The sequence below is a fragment of the Colletes latitarsis genome, chromosome 10, assembly GCF_051014445.1.
Source record: "Colletes latitarsis isolate SP2378_abdomen chromosome 10, iyColLati1, whole genome shotgun sequence".
Lineage (NCBI taxonomy): Eukaryota > Metazoa > Arthropoda > Insecta > Hymenoptera > Colletidae > Colletes > Colletes latitarsis.
In genome coordinates this window covers 7839599-7862224 of record NC_135143.1, presented here as the reverse complement: position 1 = coordinate 7862224, position 22626 = coordinate 7839599, and the positions used below count along the sequence as shown (strand labels likewise).

General features: G+C 36.6%; 2 protein-coding genes across 4 annotated transcripts in view; one reads left to right on the top strand and one right to left on the bottom strand.

The window, feature by feature from the left end:
• Positions 1-16618, top strand: part of Nolo (ADAMTS-like no long nerve cord) — a 581281-nt gene extending 564663 nt beyond the window's left edge. The window contains exons 12-24 of one of the 2 annotated variants that reach the window (XM_076775875.1): positions 3712-4103; positions 5313-5442; positions 6180-6393; positions 9040-9350; positions 10027-10154; positions 10230-10397; positions 10762-10931; positions 11120-11209; positions 11774-12809; positions 13157-13239; positions 13477-13863; positions 14284-14437; positions 15506-16618. In XM_076775875.1, the coding sequence (XP_076631990.1) occupies positions 3712-4103; positions 5313-5442; positions 6180-6393; positions 9040-9350; positions 10027-10154; positions 10230-10397; positions 10762-10931; positions 11120-11209; positions 11774-12809; positions 13157-13239; positions 13477-13863; positions 14284-14437; positions 15506-15606 (3364 nt within the window). In that variant the 3' untranslated portion in view covers positions 15607-16618. The remainder of the gene's footprint in view (positions 1-3711; positions 4104-5312; positions 5443-6179; positions 6394-9039; positions 9351-10026; positions 10155-10229; positions 10398-10761; positions 10932-11119; positions 11210-11773; positions 12810-13156; positions 13240-13476; positions 13864-14283; positions 14438-15505) is intronic. The other variant, XM_076775876.1, reaches the window with a different exon arrangement.
• Positions 1-21850, bottom strand: part of LOC143347045 (hydroxylysine kinase) — a 414097-nt gene extending 392247 nt beyond the window's left edge. Inside the window, exons 1-2 of one of the 2 annotated variants that reach the window (XR_013080542.1) lie at positions 21505-21850; positions 18513-19659 (exon numbers count right to left, since the gene is read on the bottom strand). Coding sequence is in view for 1 of the 2 variants with exons in the window: in XM_076775881.1 (XP_076631996.1) it covers positions 18570-19646 (1077 nt within the window). In the remaining variant the exon portion in view is untranslated. Of the gene's footprint in view, positions 1-17968; positions 19660-21504 lie in introns of those variants that run through there. The other variant, XM_076775881.1, reaches the window with a different exon arrangement.
• Between the last annotated feature and the right edge of the window lie 776 nt (positions 21851-22626).

Sequence of the window (22626 nt, the reverse complement as noted above, 5' to 3'; positions counted from 1 at the left end):
TATTAACGCGTAAGTAAAACAACATCATTTAATAACACTTTGTAACTAAATGTAACGAGTACAGAAACTTGTTATGGATTTAATCTCTTGTTCATGATATGTAATCGCACTATTATTTAATACTCAATAAGTAGTCAAACTGCATGTCGCCTTCCGCGACTCATACTGCTCTTTTCATAAAACTTTGGTGCGTAGAAGCAAATACAATTTCTTTGCTTTTTTAATACATTTGGATTGTTATTTATTTTTAAGTATTTTAATACAATACAAATTTATACGAAAGCTCACCAAATTCCATGTTTTGTCAGCCATATTTCATCGATTAAAAAATTGGAAGTCGATAATATATCACAGGGACAATAATAGAACATGTTCAAGACGACTGAAAAAAGTGCTGAATTTCTAAAGAAAAATTACAGATTTCTTTGACCGAAGGAAAACGAATACTTCTTAACGAAGCGTCTCCATTTTCGTTCCTCTCGGTATCGCGTCGTGCGTCAGCAAGAATATTGTTAGAGCACGATTAGCCAGCGATGTATAATTCGCCAGCGATGTTTTCTTCCTCGTTCGTTTCGAGGCGAATGGAATCTCCACGATCCGCGAAAAATAGTTTCACCAGCGGCGACGGGGCTCCATTTTCTGCTGATGCACGAGAGTTTTCCAAGTTGAATCTCGTCCCCGCTTAAATTCGAGGGAACTTAATCCCTCTCCATCCCTATTCGTTCTTTTGGCTAACTTTTTCCTAGCTCTTGCTCCTAATGCATTTACGAGATCACGAGATTTACCGTGATTTAATTAGCACATAACGCGAATGCCATAGAACAAGCATTAGAATAGACTTACGATGATAGTGTTACGTAGACGGTTACCATCGTTCCTTTCTCCGCCCACCTTTACCCAATTTTCCGGTTTCCGTTATTCCTCGATAACCCGCTCCCCCCTCTCTTTAGGCTTAGCATGCATAATTTATAGCGTAGAAATGTCCCGTCTCTATACTTGCTAGAAGAATTGTACGCGAGTCAAAATCAAATTTTGGTTCGACAAGAAGAATCGTTTCGTGTAGCCTTGACACCCAGCAAAATTGAATAGAAAAACAGTTTACCATCTACGATCGTTTATTTTGCAAAAAATACAATATCTACGATAGTCACATTGGTGCGCAAATTGGTGAAAAATAACATAAAGAACAGATTGGGGTTAATAATTACGTTCAAAGACGTATAAAAACTACCCAAGCTTGAATAGTTAACACATAGTTTACAGGGTGTTCGGCTATCCCTAGAAAAAATTTTAATAGAAGATTTTAGAGACCAAAATAAGACGAAAATTAAGAATACTAATTTGTTGATTGAGGCTTCGTTAAAAAGTTATTAACGTTTAAAGTTCCGCCTGTAGAACGGCAATCCGCGAACACCTGAGTAGACCTTACATCCAATGCATTTTTTCGCCCCATTTTTCTGGAGCTCTAGAGCTCCATTAATACGCATTGTTTGACTATTGAATCATTAAAATCCTTCAATCTGTCTAGAAATTATGATTTTTTAAACGTACGCATGAAACATTTCCGACCACACAGAGTATTTTCGGTAAAGAATTTTTTTCTCGAAAGTACGTAGGATTTCGAGGATATGTGTATTGACCAAAAATTATTGTAATTGACCCCCACAACTAAAAATCATTTTTCCAGAACGATTTGAAATTTTTTAATTTTGTCGACTTCGATCACATACTCGAATTTTTTTCTCGAAAGTGGGTAGGATTTCGGGGGTATGTCTATCGACCAAAAATGATTGTAATTGACCTCTCTAGCTAAAAATAATTTTTCTAGAACGATTTGAAATTTTTTAATTTTGTCGAAAGATTTAGGCACCTACCTGTCGATTTTTCTTAAAAATTCCTTTTTCATTTTTTGTAATTTTGTTTGACGCCCTACAGAGAAGTTGTCTAATACTTTTCTGTAGGTACCCATGAGCTTTACTTCAGAAAAAAGTTTCATTGAAATATATTCACAATTGTAGGAGTTATAGCTATTTGAAAATTGGACCATTTTTATGGGGGTTTTCTCATTTTGCGGGGTCAAGCATCAACTTTTCGAATATTTTTCGAATTTCTACATATTCTTTACTAAAATACGCGTCGTTTGCATTTTTAAACATTAAAATCGTGCAATTCGTTCAGAAGTTATGACATTTTAAAGATTCGCATAAAATTTTGGAGTGACATTTCTGGCCAGAAATTATATTTTCGATAAGGAATTTTTTTCTCGAAAGTGCGTAGGATTTCGGGGGTATATCTATTGACCAAAAATGATTGTAATTTACCCCCGCAACGTGAAATAATTTTTCTAGAATGATTTGAAATTTTTTAATTTGCCGTTCTACAAACCGAACTTTAAACGTTAATAACTTTTTAAAGAAGCCTGAATCAACAAATTGATTTTCTTGATTTTCGTCTTATTTTGACCTCTAGAATCTCTCATTAAAATTTTTCCCAGGGATGGTCGAACACCCTACATATTAAAACATATTTTTATTTTTAATCATGTGTCGTGGCACTGTGGGTGGTGAATGATCTGATTTGCGTGGCCTTGACCCCAGCAAAATTGTGGAAAAAAACACGTTTATCATCTACGTTCGTTTATTTTGCAAAAATACAATATCTACGATAATCAGAATGGCGCACAAATAGGTCGAAACACTCTTTCGGGCGGAAGCAAATTGAAAGCGTTGTTGCCGGCAGGAAATCGTTGATTGGTAGACGAAATTGGGTGCTCGTGAATAAGTTTGAATAGTCCGGTTTCGAGTCGCGTTGAGGGGAAAGCGAACGAAAGACGAAGGTTCGGACGTAATTCTGAAATAATCGACCGTTATTTATACGATCCAATTGATGACTGGACAGACGTGCACGTCGCTTTATGAGCTACGAATAACCTAAAGAATCCGATAAATTCTGTATCTTATGCGACGTTTGATTCGAGAATAAAGAAAGAAAACGTAGATACCCGGATTCGTTCGTACAAATTTCCTTCATATTTTGCCTCGTCTTGTCAGACCATTGGAAAGGAAAGAATTGGTCGACTATTCCGTCCGGAATTCGAATCTGCATTTTGCATTCGCCGTAGAACTTCTTGAACTCTGAACGACTTCTGGAGTCCCGTCTACAGAATACGAGTTCTTAACCTTATCGTAACACGACTTTTTTTGAGATCTGCTAAATTCTACGTAATATTTCTTGGACTAATTTATTTAAACTCAGTTATGAAAATCCTAGGTTTAAATCTCCTGATTTAGACTACTAAGATTATATCTTACTGTAATACATCAAACATTTGCATACGGTAGAAAATATTGTATATTTTGAATAATCCATATTGATCGTGGGTTAAACCGTTCTCCACCATTTTACAATAAAATTAAATACAACAAGGGGACGGTGCAAATAGATTTAACGCACAGCAGTCAAATAGCTTCAAAACGAGGGATAATCGGTCAGTGACCTTGACCAATATTCTCTGCCACGAATCTAATCTAGAAGTCTATTCTCGAGTCTCGATCGACTCCTCGACTATCGAAGTATCGAAGACTTCTAAATAATTCGAATCCCGAATAAGCCCCAAGTTGAACCCGCGAGTTACCGAGGAGCTCCGAAAGGAATTCAGGAACGAAAGGAGCGAGATTTTAAACGCGAATCATCAAACGAACGACCCTCCAGGTTTATCGCCGACGAATGGTCGCCGTGCAGCGTCACCTGCGGAGAAGGGACCAGGCATCGGGACGTCCGTTGCAAGATATTCCTCGAGTTCAGTCGGACCATCGCCAATCTGCCGGACCGACAATGCTCGGGCCCGAAACCAACCAAAATAGAGAAGTGCGTGATGGAGCCATGCCCCGTGATAGAGAACAGGCTGTCCTACGGCATCGACACAGTCGGTGACAGCGGATACGCCGAACCCAGCTTGACGGACACCTACAGATCTTCGGCTGGCGGTTCCGGTGGGAGCAGTTACGACGGTGGCATCAAGGTCGCCCCAGGAAGCGACGTGCAGACCACTTACTCGTGGAAGCAGTCTGGTTACACCCCTTGCAGCGCCACTTGCCTCGGAGGTAAGAGATCTTAGCACAGAGTGTCTCGTTATGAGACAAGATGAACTATCTCGTAAACTATGCTTCGTCGAAAATTTTTGTAATTATACGCAGGGTGACCAAAAAGGGACCAAATTGATACTACGTGTTATTGAGGTCAAATGGATAAGAAAAGTTCGTATTACGTTCGAGAAAGCTTCATTGAAAAGATATAAGCTTTTAAAAATATTTATGATTTATTGTGGCAGTTGTAAGAAATGTTCGATCGTATTCAAAATACATTTACTACTATTTCCAATACAGATAGAATGTTTGAAGGAGTTCGTCCAATTCGATGAATGGAAGCCTGTATTCTTGCAGAAGGAGAATTTTCGAACATCTCTTATAACTGTCACGATAAATCATAAATATCTTTAAAAACTTATATCTATCCAACAAAGCACTTTCAGACATGAGTTTATTTCTTTGGATACTTTTTGTCAAATTTTAGTGTTAAGCATCATTATTAAGAGAGTTTATTTTAAATATAAAATTTGTATCAATCAAATGCTTTGACACTAACATTTTGAAAGTTCAAATAGTAGAGTTAATCACTAAAAAAACAATATTTATCCGTTTACTACAGAACTCGGCACGAACTTATAGAAACAGAGTAGAGAACGTACACACCAGGCAAATCGTATTGAAATATACGACAAATTTTCGAATTAAATTATTTCAAAAACAAAGCATTATAAGAAATAATTTCATTCCACATTTTGAGCTTATTTTGCCTCGCGAATTATTATTAATTTCATGAACCATTCGTTGAATCGCAAGGTACTCCTTCGAGAGACGTTATCAACATTTAAAGAATCCTTTAATGGATTTATCTACTTGATACGTAGCCATATATTGCCAATCTCTAATCTGTGAATACTGCATTCTAGTCGACGCTAATCAGCTGCAAGCATAAGTCAGGGAATTATCAACGATCAGATCAGAAAGGATCAACGGAACGGATCTGCGTTCGTTTTGCATAGCGCGTTTAATTATCCGGGATAATTAAACGCGATTATGTAATTAGCAGTGCTTAGCAACGAGTCAGCCGATTGAATTGCATCGAACCAATAGATTAAAGTCAAACGATTACGTCGTCGATTTAGCCCAAAGCAGAGATAGAGATATCCCAACATACGAATCGACGATCGATTCGAGGATCACGATATCGATGTTCCTTTGATGTTTTAGGTGTTCAGAACCTGATAATAAATTGCGTACGAGACGACACAGGCAAGACCGTAATGCCGTTGCTGTGCACTGCTGAAACGAAACCAGAAGCCAGGATAAGGGTCTGCAACGATCATCCTTGCCCTCCTAGGTAACGCAACGATCGATCACAGAATTAATTAACATTGACAACATTTTAAATTATCTCATTTAATTCTAGAATATTATACATATACGGGTATACATTCTAATATTTTATTATCTTCGCATACTTCGAGAATATAAGTATAATATTTTCAAGGATGTAATTTAAAAGTATAAAATTCGAATGTTCAAGAAAAGTTAAAAATCCTTTTTATTTGCAATTATCTTGCAGTACAATAATCAAAATCATCCTACGGGAAAAAATTGCACTTAATGTCATACATTGAATAATGAAACACGGTTTTAGGGATTAACGTTTATGACTTACTATATTTATTTAAAGAAATGAATATTACAAATTTTTATAAATGTATAACAACTCACTAAACCGATTGTGAACTGTAGAAATTATTTTGTTGATTTTGCTAAAAATGATACGAATACTTTTGTGGACTGTTACTACGTACTATGTAGAGTGAAATCGATATATTTTTTTTATCAGTTAATCAATTTTGTTATAATTTGATATAAATAGCCTTTACACATGTATTCATTTATAGCAAAAAGTTTATTGCAAAATTTGATATGCATCGTTTCATTTCAACAAATTTCTCCCATAAGCAATGAAAGTACGAATACTTGTGGGATTAACTGTATGTCTTTTATTCTAGAAATTCTTTGTTCGTATCGTTTCAAGCATCATTAGATGCAAGGCTAATTATTGCAATTAATTTCCATCTGCAGATGGAATTACAGTGAATTCTCGCAATGCTTGAGCCCATGCGGGATCGGTATACAGACACGCGATGTCACGTGCATACACGAAGTGACACGCGGCTCCACAGGTAAGGCAGTCCCTGTGCCAAACCACATGTGCCCACAGCCGCAGCCAACCGACCGACGATACTGCAACGTATTGGATTGCCCGGTTGAATGGAGTGCGGGAGACTGGGGCAAGGTACTTTCTCTCTGCTCAGTGAATTAAACGATCCGAAAGAGCGTCGAAATCGAATTATCGCGATTACCTTTGGTTTCGCCTTAAGGGGTTATATCACCGTAGCGACATCAAAGCAGAGGGTATTTTCATCAATTTTTTATCACAAACCTACAGGAAACAATAAAAAGAATCTTTTTCTACGAATAAAACATACAATAAGCTTTTAAAAAATATTTTTCATGTTTTACATTAACACTAAACCTACCACGACCGGTCAAATCACCGTATTTTAAATTTCGTTTAGAATTTCTAGCATACAATGTTATTTTAGCGTCATTTAACTTCACGACTTTTTTTATAGTATACGTACAATGAATTTTTCAATATTCACTTCTATTCTTATTGTTTGTTTTCTGAGAAAAATATGTAGTTTGTCTTGCCTACCACGACCGGTCATCTAACTAGTTGAACGATTTATATTTTTTTGTAAAATACCGAACAAACTTTGGTATCAAATTCTAGTTAGCTCCCGATGTAAATGGAAAATATACATATAGCAAAGATGAAAGGAGAGAATTTTCAGTTTCTACTGTCTTACGTACGTAATCTAACAACGCATATTAAAAATAGTTAAACTTTCTCTATAATTGAGCTACTGTTAAAAGTGGCAAGGGTTCCCTTTAAAATGATTTTCGTTTTATGTCGATCCGACTTTCCGTTTTGGAAATATCGTAATTTAAACGAAAGACTATTAACACGTATTGTAAATATTAAAATTTTACACGCGTGCAGTTCCAAAATGACTAGTATTTTGTCCATGACTGAACTACTGTTAGAAGCGGCAACGCTTCCTCTTTGAAATGGTTCTGGTTTATGTCGATCTGATTTTCCATTTTGGAGATATCGTAATTTATGTGAAGGGGTAATTTTTTTAATTTAACTGTCTCTATCTCCGTCTAACGCATCGGACCTCTCTTTCCCGCACGTGACCGAGCGACCACTTCGAGCGCGTGAGGTCAATGACCTCCCGCCGATGTCAACAATGAAAAGTAATCAAACGCTTCGAACCCTTATATCTCCGGAACCAGCCACGCGATCGGCTTGAAATAAAAATCGTTATATTTTTGAAATTAATTAAGCTATCGACTTGAAATAAGTTTCATTTTAAAGGGCTCTTCATTCTCTATCTAATGCATGTAGCTACTTCTATAATTTATGCTGTCTTCTATATTTATTTTGATATTTATGACTGGTGTGCGATAAAACTGGATTATAAATTATTTATTTAATCGAAAATAAATTTAAATACAGGATGTTTGCTTAATTACTATCCAACCATTCTTTTGTAAATAATTGTTTTCTCTGGAATTAACTATGTTATCGACTTGAAACAAAAATCGTTTTCTAGGGCGTTTTATCTTCTACCCGATAAAAATTTCGAGGTAGTTCGTAAATTTTCTGGATTAAGTTAATGTACTAAGCATGCATATTTTGAGTAAAAGTATTGGATATTTTTGTACAGATTTTAAAAATATGCGACTTAAAAGAGAAAGATATGAAGTGTCGGCAGGTTTAGTGTTAAACGTTAATGTGGAAAAATTCAATTATTTTACGGTAATTATAATACTTTGTAAGCGTCATATTTTTATTGTTTTTATCATAATTTTCTTTAAAATCCTTCAGGTTTACTCGCACTTTCGTCTCAAAGCACTATACATCTCCTTTTCTTAATACAGGTACTATTACTCGCACTAGCACTACTGCTAATAAATACTCTATATCTGGTGACTTTTTTAATGTATCTTTAGAGAAATTTCGAGGTCAAACAATCTTATGTAATTTTATAATTTACGCACGATGGACTAATCATTTTTGTAAATCACTCGGTTTTTTTCTGTAAATAAATATAAAATTAAAAAAAAATTTTTTGTAACAGGATCTTTTTCATATTATTTTTTCATCTTATTTATTTATTTATTTATGGATTTAATCACCCTTTGTTACAAAACACTTACACAATATGTATAGAAATTGCATCAATTATACATATTGTAAGGTACGATGCGTGCAACACTAGCGATTTTTTTTTTTTTTGAGGAAGTACAGAGAGCCGCTAAAGAAATTAAGACGCTGGCTAAACAGATTAACTTATACAAGAATCCGATTAATCCAATTGTTGTATGTATAATGACATTTAAATGATAGAATATAGAATAATTCCGTATTTCAAGTAGTTCTTGTCGTAGCATTAAAAACTAGTTCAAACTAGTACAAGCGTAAGAAATCCTGATCTTGACAAAATTGGGTCGTAGTGATAACAAGTAATTGGAATAGGACTGTCCAACTTATAAGAAACGATGCGTAGGAATTTATTTATTATTGAACAATATTCAAGATTAGAAAGGACTAGAAAGTTAAAGAGGATATTTAATGTGCTAAAGTTCTTGAAATGTGTTGACATTCTTCTGATAAAGCCAAGAGAACTGGAAGCCAATAATGTAATATGTTTGATATGTTTTGTAAATGAAAAGTTTGAAGTGAAAGAAGTTTTATCACAAATACAAATCGCGTTAGTTTAATGGAATTCGTTCGCTATCGAAAAACAATGGCAAAAATCGAAACGGAAAATAGAAAAGAGATTTAGATACGATCGACGACGTGTTGCAGTGCTCGAAGACTTGCAATGGGGGCGTGATGAGGCGCAAAGTGGTCTGCGAGCAAGTAATGGCCCAGGGACGTAGACAGAGTCGCAAGGATCGTGAATGCATGTCGGAGAAGCCCGCCACGGAGATGCCCTGCAACACCAGAGCTTGTCCCGACATGGGGGCTGGTCTTTTTCCGATAATCTCTAGCCAAAACACGACGTACAATCAGACGGACCTAACTGCGGAAGTGAATCTGAAAATCGGTGGCGTCGCAAAGGTGTTCCAAGGCACGCATTCCATCAAAATCCGTTGTCCCGTTAGGAAATTCGACAAGTGAGTTTACTGTTCACTGTTATGTAACACTAATCCGGGTCATGGACCTGGTTTTGTTTCTGTTAATTTATAGACTTAACCAGGACTGAATTAATGCCAATCGATGCCTCTAAACACACTACAAGAATACACCACTTAATTGCTTAACTTAAAGTACTTGTAAACAAGTAAAGAAAACACTGTCTGTTTTGCTCGGAAACATGATCGTGTAGAAAAGTTTATAGCATCGTTATTTTTTGCATTTACTCAATCGCCAGTATATGTGGACACCTATAACTTAAAACATTTATCGTGTTGAATGATGACAAAGAGTTGTTGGTTAATCCATGCAACACTTTTGTTTCTAGCTCTATTATGTTTTACTTTAATAGAGCTGCTTTATTGTGAGGTAGATACGCTTTGTTGAGTCAATGAAAGTTTAAGACTGTTGAAACTATTTATTATAAACTGAGACTAAACTGGTAGCAATGGTTGAGAATTTATAATATAATTAGTAAAGCGTTAAAATAAAACTATTCGATACAGAAGCGTAACCTTTAACAAAACGTCGGTTTCAACAAGTTGTGAATCGTTATTGGTGGATGCAAATGTCACAGCTTAACATGAAAGGAGGAGATTTTCCATATCTAGAACATGAAAATTGCACGAGCCTCTGTTAAAATCGAAACGTTTTCAGGTCGCAAATCAAATGGACCAAGGATAACAAGGAATTAAGGAGATCAAGGAAGTACAAGATCAGCAAAAAGGGAGCGTTGAAGATAAACGTCATAACGGACGCGGACTCCGGTATCTACGCGTGCATAGGTAAAAGTCAAGCATGTCTCCTATCGAACGAACTTGATCGAACACGATAGAGTATCGTATAAATTTTTGTTTCAGCGGGAAATTCGCACGCGGAGACGCAGCTGATCGTAAAATTTCGTTCCAAAGAACAGATTAGCAGCGAGGAATATTTACGACTGAGCAATTCCGTCCACTTTCAACGAAACGCAAACTTGGACTCCGCGCCGGCGAATTCTGGAGAGAGTCTCTACACTGATCGCGCGGGTAAAAGCGTATTTTAACATTTTTATGGAATTAATACGATCACAATTTATTTTTTGTTTTATTTTAAATTCAAAACAAGAAGAAAGATATTTAGAATTAATTGAACACATATGTACATCTCTGTTCAGTAATTTCTCACTATGTAACTTATGTTTCTTCTCTTTCATTTCTAATATTCTTTTTTGATAGTTTTGGTGATGACCAGAAACTGTCGACCATTCGTTAAATGACTTGTTATAACTAGAACAAAATTTATTCCTAATAAGTTTTACCTTAATATTAATATAATAAAATATTTACTCTATAAGAGAAATTAGAAATTGACATGGAAGCACTGCCATAAACGACTTTGAATCTCCTACAGCCGCCTACGGGAACCTCTTCGTACCTATAGACAGCGAAGATTTAAGCCACGAACGAGCTTTCCCAAGTAAACCCACGACGAAGCCGCATCAGAGGAAACAAAAAACTAGCCCGACACCACCAGATTCGACGCTCATACACAAAGAGCATACTGTAACCTCAGAAAACCAGGTAAGATCACCAGATCAAAAATCCGAGCCGTACTCTTTCCTCAATTCCGCTGTCCGAAAAATATTATTGAAAACCTGGATGAACGCATGGTGAACTAATTCTTCGTCTACAACTCTTTACTTTCCTGCTACCTATATGTATGGATTAACTTTATGTGATGGTGGATATTCCCGGTGTAAATATATCAGCCAGGATATCACGAATCTGTGGAGTCGACTGCATCGTCAAGTGCATCTACTCTCGTACCGCACTTAACTTATTTTATATCGAGTTTAAAGGTGAGATAATCTGCGCCACATTTACCAGCTGAATTAATCGTCGAACATTAAGTTTCCTTTTCTTCCAGATTTCTTTTAATGAAACTCAAAATATTTTCATATTTTTCTTAACTGTCTCTTGCAATTACTTCTATAAAGTAATTTCATAAGTCTTTGTGTATTTATAGGTAAGTAAATTGTACTCGAGGAAAATATCTATAGATGCATACAAACTATCAACCATTCACATAGTGATCAGCTTCTTATATGATTTTCTCCAGTCTATAAAATAAAAAGCAAGTTAAGAAACACTTAAGACTTGTTTTAATAATAATTCGTATTGTATTCTTCACACAAATCTGTAATTTATAACCTAACGTATTAGTTTTTTACATTAAGTATAAGTAAATAAAAAATTTAAAAATCGAGGAAATTAAATACGTAAAGATTTATGAAATCACCGAACATCTTCATATCTCGACAAATCATTCTCTCACCTGAAAACACGCGTATCTCTCCTATTCAGTAGTCGTGCATTTAACGAAAAGCGCAGAATGAGTGTTTTAATTGTTAATTATCCAACAGGAATATTGGCCGTTCCACAGTGAAAATTCTGCCGGAAGATCTCACAAAACCGCACCGTTGACGTTCGTCGATGGCACGCGAAAGGAAACAATCGTAACAAAACGTACCATGCCAGGCAAAACTTCCGGTTTGAGGTACCAAAACGTAGAGGAGAACTTGGACACTTTATACCGCAACACCGTCATTCCGGACGAGACCTTCGGACCAGACGAGGAAAGGATATTCATAGACGTTGATCCCTACGATTTGGACGAATCTATATTCGGACTCCAGCATAGTAACCCAGTGAAGATCACACCTGTTGCTAGCTATAACGATCCGGGAACGTCTACGAACTTCGACAACGACTACATCGAAGAATCCCTTAAGAACGTCAAAAGACAATGGCAGAACACCCCGGATATTAAGAGCCGTTGGAACTCCACGTCCAAAGATCAAAGCAAAGAAACCGCAAAACCAGAAACCACTTCGGACAACATTGGCTTAGAGGTTTATTATATTCCAGAGTCGAATACCAACCACGACAGCTCCGTGAAATCTTTCAGGAAAGGGACCAATCGTAGAAATTACGATAATTCTGAAACTGAACACGTTTTCTCTACGATGTCGCTGAAAGGTTTGAACGACGCTTCGAGGAAACCGAATACCAAAGACGAAAAAATGGAGATTTTGAACAGGACAGAAGATTACGGGACAATGTTAGAAGAGGAAAAGACGAAACGGAGGGTCCACATGGAAAATGATACCGTAGTTGATGATGTCGGTCGAACATCAAGTACCAGAGACGTGGAGGAAGATCTCAGCGAATTGACATCGATCGAAAACCGAGAATCCACCACAACGGAGAAGGATGAGTACTCGAAAAACTTGCACAAAAAAGATGGCGACAACTCGTCCGAGGACGCGATTGATTTTCGAGAGCAATCAACGAACGAAGAAACACAGAAAATGAACAAGTCTTTGGATGTTACGGCTAATACGACGATTGCACCAAACAACACCGTGGACTCTACAGTTGCGTCACTCACTATTTTAGGTGGGTACAACAAACAAGTGTATACTTGTGCAAAATAATTGATTGAATTCATCGAAAAACGCAGCAAAGTTGAGTCAATTATACATTAATACCACGTTTCGTTCAAGCCATACGATCTTGTAGTATGATCCAAAATTCACAGTTTCATACTCTTTATGAATTATATTGGTAATTTTGTTCACGTTTATGTAAGTTAATTTCAAGTTCTACAATTTTTTCATTGTAGTACTTGTACTTCTTTTTTGGCGTAATTTTTGTTTGAAATAACTGTTTTCAAAATTTATATCTGAGCAATGCAAACTCATCGAAGCGTAGTTAACTTGACTTTACCATGTTATTCGAAACAGATACTACCGAGGATCTCGTGTTCGAGTGGGTGACGACAGATTGGTCGAAGTGCTCTCTGACTTGCGGAGGAAGTGGATTTCAGGTAACGAAATTCCTGGTTAGGTTTTTATATCCAGAATTCTATGTGAATTTCTAGAACTATTCGAGTTCAATCCTTAACATGCATTTACATCCATCAACTCAGTGAGAAAGAAAGATCAAACCCGAGTTAATACTTTGATAACCGCAATCACGTATACGTAACTTTACCAACCACCCGTCACCTATCCTCCTAAAGTACGTTACAGCTAATTAAAAAAATTATTTTGCGTGTGTTAAGATGCGTGGGGCCCAGTGTACGGTACGTTCGTCAAAACCGTTTGGAAATTCTTCTCGCGTAGCACCGCGAACAGTGATAGGAGCGACACTGTGTGAGGACGCAGGACATTCTGTACCTCAGAAAGTCAGACCATGCGGTTTCGGCAAATGCCCCCAATGGCACACGACCGAATGGACCCCCTGCGAGACGTCCAGATGTTTCAACTGGAAAACCGCGATGCAAAAACGCGACGTTACCTGTCGTTTAATGGATGACGCAAACGACAGTCAGCAAAACGTCACACTGCTCGATTTGAACGAATGCGACGATACCACCAAACCTCTGCAAAGGCAAGAGTGCTACAACGACGCCTGCAAGGGAGTGTGGAGAGTCGGCGAATGGTCCGATGTATGTTCCATGTGATCGTTACATTTTAAGTTCTATTGTTGTTAAGGATTCTTAAGGAACCTTAACATCGCGGGGTTTACAATGCGGATGTGACTTACGGTTATTTTTTAGGATCAGCTTGATAGGTAACCCTGCCAAGGTGACGATTTTGAGGATTGGCTTGATCGATCCTCCCACCGATTAGCGCTGCGCGTTTTCGTCACCTTGGTAAGGGAAGCCGAGCTTAGATTAAGGGTAACATTCATCTACTTAAATTAGGTACTTTCCAGCATCTCATATTTACTGATCTGTAACCGTTTCTGATTTCACAATTATGGATAATATTTGGTATTAAGTGCTTAAAGAGTTTAATCTTCTTGGCTCTGTAGACATTTATAAAATGTATAGTTTGCTAAAATTGTCACTTGCCAATTTCAATAGTGCACAGCATCCTGCGAGGAAGATGGCATCAAATATAGAATCTTGCAGTGCGTTTGGTTCGGAACGAAAAAACCAGCTGGCAACGCGTGCAGAGATATTCCGCGACCACCTGTTATGAAGACGTGTAGAGGTCCACCGTGTCCTCAGACACCTGGTAAGATATTCCTACTGAAATATGAGGTCATCCAATAATTTAAATTGATGACAAAGATGTCAATTTATTATTTTAATCGTATCGAACCTCTCATTTAAATATGTTTTTAACTACAAACGTTTATCTCTTTACTTATTGAAAAATGGACACAATTTCTATAAAAACTGTCAAAAGTCTATGCAAAATAATGCACGTGAACAAACTCGCGTGTTCTCACTTTAGAAAGAGAAACATTAAAATGTTGACCGAAGTTAGAACAAAATTCGTATAAAAAGAATATGTCTTCCTCAGTTTTGCTTCATCACAAGTACAAGTAACATTATCCATATCTTAGAAAAAGCACAAAACTGCAAGACTAAAATCTTTGAAATCTGATCTAATCTTATTGCCAATGATGGTTTAGAATATGCACTCCGTATTTATGTATACATACATGGATGTGAAAGGATTACAAGTCTGTCTCTTACAAGTGGTACCAACATTGTATTCCAATATATCAACAGCCAATGTGTATTAATTGTGATTTTACAGCAATGACAAACCTACGAAAATTCAATATACAACTATGTTACACCATCTTGCACTAGGGTGGAAACAGTTGTAAAGTGTTTATTGAAACCGTTCAATTTATATCTTATTATTAGTGTCTACCAATGGAAATATCGTATAATTGTTTTCAGAAGGCAAACATAATTTGGACTATAACACTTTTATTAAAAATAGTAGTGCCCTTATAGAAATTTCACCCATTGTATTTAATGTGTTAAAAATCATAAATCTAAGCGTACGAATACTTTCATTAGCTACTGTGTGCTTTTGCAAACCAAGAAAGATTGGGCTGTTTAAATTAAATGTTAGAGATAGTTTAAGTTGTCAACGATACCCCGCGCTGGTTACCCTCTTTTCCGGTTTGATATATTTTGTAAAACGTACTAATGTGTTTATTAATCCAAATATATAATTGTAAGTTACATATTAAATATATAATAAATGTTAAAACGCATCACGCTTAGAATTAAAAGTTAATGCCCAACATTAAATATACTAACATTGTTTGCAATTTTTCAGACGACTGCAAGGACCACTCACAGCTGTGCGGCAGGGTGAAGGTGTTAAACATGTGCAGGGTACCCCTCTATCAGAAGCAGTGCTGTCAGTCGTGTCGCTAAGCCCGATAAGTTGCTAGCAATTGTTATTGCACGAAAAATAAAATTAAGTCGAAATTGATGCGTCGAGAAACACGCGTGGGAAATATGTCGGTCGAGGCAACGAGTCCGAAGATTACCTTCGCGTCGTTTGTTGGAACGCTCCCTGAAACGCATGTTTGTCAATCGAACGAATAGAGAAAAGAAAAATGGGGAGATCACGCACGCGTTCGAATTTTCGAGCATGTTCGTCTCGCTATACGTAAGAAACATTTAACAGCGACCAAAATTATTTCCGTTGGTAATTATCCCCCTCCACCCCAATCTTTCCCGCGTGTTCTCGCGCTTCTCTGTGCTCTCGAAGCAACCTACTCGCGTCTGAGCACCGAGATTCTTCGTGCCCCAATAAGAATCTAATTCCTAATTGTGTGCTAATTAAAGCTATAATTTTCGAACGTGCGCAACGCGTTAGTTTGGCACCGTTCCTAATTGTCCATGCTCGTGACCCAGGGGAGAACGAGAGAATCCTGGCATTCGTCCAAAACGGAACAAAAAAAAAAGAAGTTTCAGAAATTATATTGTTGAAGTTCAACGAGAGCGGAATAGTAGAAAACGTAATTGTATCCTGAAAGGAAGCTGTCGCGAACGATAGATCGTCGCGGTTCGTGTTGGTGTTTCGAAAGACGAGCTTTGAAGCTATTCAAATGTTAGAATGAAACTGTTACGGAGGGGTTGAGGCGCTGAACGGTACAGTTTCTCTCTCGACCGCGCTCCCGTAAAGGACGGCACAAAAAATTCGTTCTTCGAGGCTTTATTTTTTTACGTACACTTCGACGACACGCACGATCGATCGATCGATCCGCTCGGTTAGGTTTTTGAAAACGCGCGGTGAAATCATTTTTACCCGAAGACTGAAACGCTACGCTTCTTCTGTAAACTGTTCTCGGTGTTCACCGTTCCCCATCAGGCACCAGCGAATGTCAAAAACCATATTTTCTCTGTTTCGTTTTTTTCATTTTTCCAAAGAGTCTTCATACATTCCGCGCGTATCGTTCTTTGGACATGTTTTTGTTACTTCGTTACATTTCCTCGGAGTAAATGTATGCGTATTTATTGCGACGTTACCTCTGATTTCGACGATGCAAAGTATAAATTATATTAATGATCGACGGATGTTAAGTTAACGGATGATAAAAGTTATTGAAGTTACTAACGACATAAGTTAATAAATGAATTATTAAGCGCCTACGAACGCCTCGTCGGGCGAACGTAAGCCAATAGATTCTAAGCAATAAAATTATATAGGTACTGTAATATACTATTTTGTTAATAACCTCTGGCGAAAATTCGTTAACATGACGTTCCATTGTTAATCGAAACAGTTAAACAACTTTACTTGTGTGCCTCTGGTCGCGCGCGGCTAACCGCGCGAACGATCGCATTTATTTGTAATTGATTATAATAATCTGATTCTTCTTGTGCTATTTAATTTTCTTCAATGTCAGCGAGAATATACATATATTTAAAAAAAAGATATGTCTACTTTGTTTAAATATAAAACTCAAATCCATACGATTATTTCTTGCGTTTATTTGAGTCATGGTCGTACGGTACTGTAAACAGATTTTCGCTATCAACGAATTTGCCTCAACACAGCTAGACAGTTTGCCAAAACGAGCTGACGTAAATGAAATGAGATATAAATAAATTAGTATATTATTGAAATCGAGATTAAACAAAAAAAAATATATATATATATATTACAAGCTACGTAAATAAGATGAAAGCGCACGCGGATTAAAAAAATTAAAATTCTACACCTTAAGCGCAGATATGAGCGTATTATCCAGGATCGAAATATATTGTCTTACGGTATACTTACGTGCAAATTCTGTACATTATCGATATATTTCGACGAACATTTTAGTCGGTATTTAAGTCCACGGTAATTGTTATTCGATCCAATTACACACAATGTATGCATTTTTGTAATGTCGTCTGCCAGTAACACGATTTTCCGAGAATTGATTTCCTATACCTACATTTTTGTATATACCACGATATAGTTATGTAAAATTATTTCACACTATTATACGAAGAGCATTATTGTTCATTATATCTATGTAAATATGTAACTGCCTAAATACGAATAAAACCAGAGGATATATCACTGCACAGTACCTTAAATAATTTCTCGACAACTTCGATTCAATAGAACCGCAAATAACTTGTGTACAATCTATATTTATTGCTCGACAAATTGACAATGGTATTTGAAGGTCATCAATAATTGACAATATAAGATTCACCATAACAATATAAACAGTATAAAAAGTCAGCAGTTCTACGTTACGTTATGTCTACAATAAATCCATACTTATATTGCTATAGTCGCATTAAAGCAAATTGGCCGTTCAAGGTCACCCGACCGTAACATTAGACTACTTTCCTAACGTTGTTTAGTTCATACTTGAAATAAAGTAATGAAAATATTAACAGAAATGAAAATATAAAGTAGACAAATGATTTTCCTGAAAGTTTATAAATACCATATATCTTTGACTTTTCGAACACATTAGACTTGTTAATAATAAATAAATCATCTACATGAAATCATATTCCCCTTATACCTAATCCTATTCCTTTCTGAAGATTCTTAATAGGGATATTTACAATGTCAATAATCATAGGATTCTCAAAACTTAAAAATTTTTAAGTATAATTCGTAAACTATTAGATTTAGAGCATAAGCACCTAATACTTTTAGGTAGAGATTATAAAACTGCATCGAATAGTTCAATGAAAATTATACAGTTCTATATCTTTGCGTTATACTAATGTCTACTGTAATTTCACCAAAAAATTACAGGTACAGAAATAATTCAGTCTTGAAACTAGCATCATTAATGAAGGAAGAAGTAATCTTGAACAACCATTTGACATTGTCCTAAAAGTTCATGTTCTTCGTATAAGCAATTATATTCCCTTCAATCCGACAAACCCCAAATACGTAGCACTTCATCCCGATCAAGGGGCCAAAGTTTCTTCAATAAACTCCATCCAGATTTCTGAGTAACCAGCAGGTATTCGTTCTGCGGATCATGAATATGAGAATAAGCTCCCATAACGAGACTCTGGCAGATTCTCGCACATACAGTGACCTTCAGGATGCTCTTCTCCAAGTCCGTCAGCTTCCTGACGACTTGGTAGCCCTCGATGACGTGTTTGCCCATCGCCACGTCACCAGACTGCAGAATCATGTAACAGAGAGCGATAGCCAGCTCAAAGATCAGACACGTTCGATGTGCATCACCGAAATCGATCACCGCGGCTATGTCCCTGCCATTCGGGCTCATCACGATATTCTGTTCGTTCAGGTCACCGTGGATGATGCCTTGCTCGAGTTGCGACGTCACCCGCAGAACATCTTGCTCGAAGGTTTGTATCACTTGGTTCGCCAACGTCTTCTCGAGCGCGTTATTCACGGCATAGGTGAACTGACGCAGCCTCGGCACGGAAGTCAACATCCATAACGTGTTATGGTCGTCGTACGCGGGATGAGAGAAGCCTGTGAGAACGTCGTCCAGCTTGGCGGTGAAACTGCCCACGTTTCGTAGCAATTCACCGGTGATAGGCACGCGATGTAGAAGCTCGCCTGGACGATAGACGAGCAATCTCACGACATAGCTGCCCGTGAAACCATCAACGTCCAACTTCTCCAAGGAGTGATACGTCCCGTTCACGTTTTTTACGGGATCGGGACAGCTGACATTCCGTTGGTTTAAAAAGATCAACATCTCGGTCTGCGCGTCTATAACGTGACCCTTCCGGGAATCTAAAGAGTTCACGATCTTCAGCACGTAACCGTGCTCGCTGATGGTGGTCGCGTGAGGATTCAGGGACAGGTTCTCGCAAACCACGTGGTAGTTTCTGTCATCGTACGCGTTCAATTCGATCACGCGTGTTGCCTTCAGGCCGTAAAGTTTCTCCAGGAGGTCCGAGGCCAATCGATCGCTGCCTGGTGGTCGTATACGTTGACCAGGTGTTAGCACCAAGTCTTCCATTCTCGGTATATTTCTGAAAGCGTTTTAAAGAACTGTCAAACCGAGTTTTTTATTTAACAATAGAACATTGCGATGATTATAGGAATCTGATAACGATAGCAGTCTTAATAATCGAACGGTTAACTTTTAGAGACCCCGGAACACATACAGGGTGTTTGGCCACCTCTGGGAAAAATTTTAATGGGAGATTCTAGAGGCCAAAGTAAGACGAAAATCAAGAATACCAATTTGTTGATTGAAGCTTCGTTAAAAAGTTATTAACGTTTAAAGTTCCGCCTGTAGAACGGCAATCTGCGAACAGCTGCGTATACGAGATAGTGGTTCTCACTCAGCATGAGAAACTCTACTTAGTGATGTATCGACAGCTATACAGTTTTGTGAGTGAGAACCACTATTATGCGCACGCAGTTGTTCGCAGGTTGTCGTTCTACAGACAGAACTTTAAACATTAATAACTTTTTAACGAAGCCTCAATCAACAAATTGGTATTTTTGATTTTTATCTTATTTTGGCTTCTAGATTCTTCCATTAAAATTTTTCCGTGAGGTGACCGAACACCTTGTATATCTACCATTAATACTCATCTATTGAAAACAGTTGTTTTTTTTAGAAAAACTAAGATGCCCCCAGTAATCGAGTACCTAAAACGAGCTTGAAACCTTCAATCCTATCCAATCAAAACTTCGGAATACTTTGCACACAAATCGTAAACATAAAGTATAATTTTGTAAACAAATCGTAAATTTATACTTCATTAATATGTGGATTTTAGTAGAAAGACAGAAAAGTGTTTAAACTTATTCTCTAACGTACAAGCTTGTAATTGTGGGTCAGAAATGACCCACGCCATCTGACTGTTAATAGTAATTTAGGAGACACCCTGGTTCTGAAAATTTAGTATTTAAATTTATACTTCATAAATATGTTGATTTTAGTAGAAAGACAGAAAAGTGTTTAAACTTATTCTCTAACGTACAAGCTTGTAATTGTGGGTCAGAAACGACCCACGCCATCTGACTGTTAATAGTAATTTAGGAGGCACCCTGGTTCTGAAAATTTAGTATTTAAATTTATACTTCATAAATATGTTGATTTTAGTAGAAAGACAGAAAAGTGTTTAAACTTATTCTCTAACATACAAGCTTGTAATCGTGGGTCAGAAATGACTGTTAATAGTAATTTAGGAGACACCCTGTTTCTGAAAATTTATTATTTAAATTTATACTTCATAAATATGTGGATTTTAGTAGAAAGACAGAAAAGTGTTTAAACTTATTTTCTAACGTACAAACTTGTAATCGTGGGTCAGAAATGACCCACGCCATCTGACTGTTAATAGTAATTTAGAAGATATCCTAATACTGTATCCACGTGAAGGAAAAATTATCTGATTCAATTACCCCTCCTCCTTTACATAGTTACTTCCATTTCATCCGGATATGGTTAACTCGCATAAATCCATAGGAGAGAATCTGATTTATTGGAAACGTTTCAAGGCATTGACTGCCATGGCATCCATTTCTCAGTGACGATTTTATTTACTAAATATTTACAAGAATATCAAATAAAAGCTATGAAATAGAATGAAAATAATTGATTTAAAAAATTATAGACGACATCCCTCCACACTGTCCCCTTTAAAGTGTCCAGTTATATCTCATAATATCACGTAAAAGAATCCCGAGAACCCTACAAAATAAAAATGAATTTTATCTCCATGACTAGTACTTTTCAAAGAAACAGCTTGTAACACTTTATTTGAAGTGCTCTGTATATTAATATATTAGTACTCTGTATATTAGCATTAGTACATAATAAAATATGTATATGATGTAATGTATGTATATCTCCCTCTTACCTGATCCAGTATTTTACTCCAAAATCACAAACGGCATCGAATTCACAATCACGAGATCGAAAAATTGACCGAATAATCGTTAGAACGATATTTCTCGTTTACATTAAAAATAAAAAAAATAATTTGTTCATCGATATCAGGAAAATTCCCAGAGTATATAACTTTGCTCCGAAAATAGAAACGCTGTGACACCGCAACACGAATGAAGATCGGGAAGTGAACTGTAGGATCGTGTACGTAATAAATGCAGTTGACACTCAACCAATTCCACTGGTAGGGCGTAAATGCACGATGATTGAAATTTATATTGCCTGTGTTCGAGTACAATGTCTTAAAATATCTCTTTATGTACATACGTAGATTGTTACCACGGAACAGCAAATAGTCTCTTATCGTGATGATAACAAAAGCAAAGGCATTTGAAAATTGATCTTATAGCCATTAACTAAATCGATACTTCTTATTAATTGTCAGATTGTTTTCCTTTTCCTACTCCTAACATTTTCGGTTAATTTAACTTCACGCAAGGTGTTTGGTATTTCATAGAACAATCGACGGTAATAATCAGAAATATATAAAAAATGCAGAATGAAATTATCGATTGAAACTTTGCACAAAAGAATTTTAATTTCATACATTGCAGAATAAATGACACGTAGTTCCTTGCTTAAAGATCGAAAATTAGAATCGCCAGTTATAATTAATCGGAGGTCGGTACAAAAATTTTTCTCGTAAATGGTCGAACTCAAAGACGCCAATAAATGGAATACGACATCGAGTACGAGCGAGATAGAACAACGTAAAAGTATCGATGTATCAACACTAATGCATATTAAAATTATTCATATTTTGTACTATATCTTTATTATATACAGTAATATTAATCGACTGACAAGTTTATTCCGGTGAAAAAAAATCTAAACAGCACTTTATACGGACTATTTTTAAATTTATTTAAATCATATTTAAATAAAAAATATATAATTAATATACAACTATAATATCATTATTACTAACACTGTACGACCGATCAGCTCATATTTCAAATATATATTTTATAAAGCAAACATATGTAAAATATAAATGTTTAAAAATGTAAATTTAGCATAAAATTTAAATACC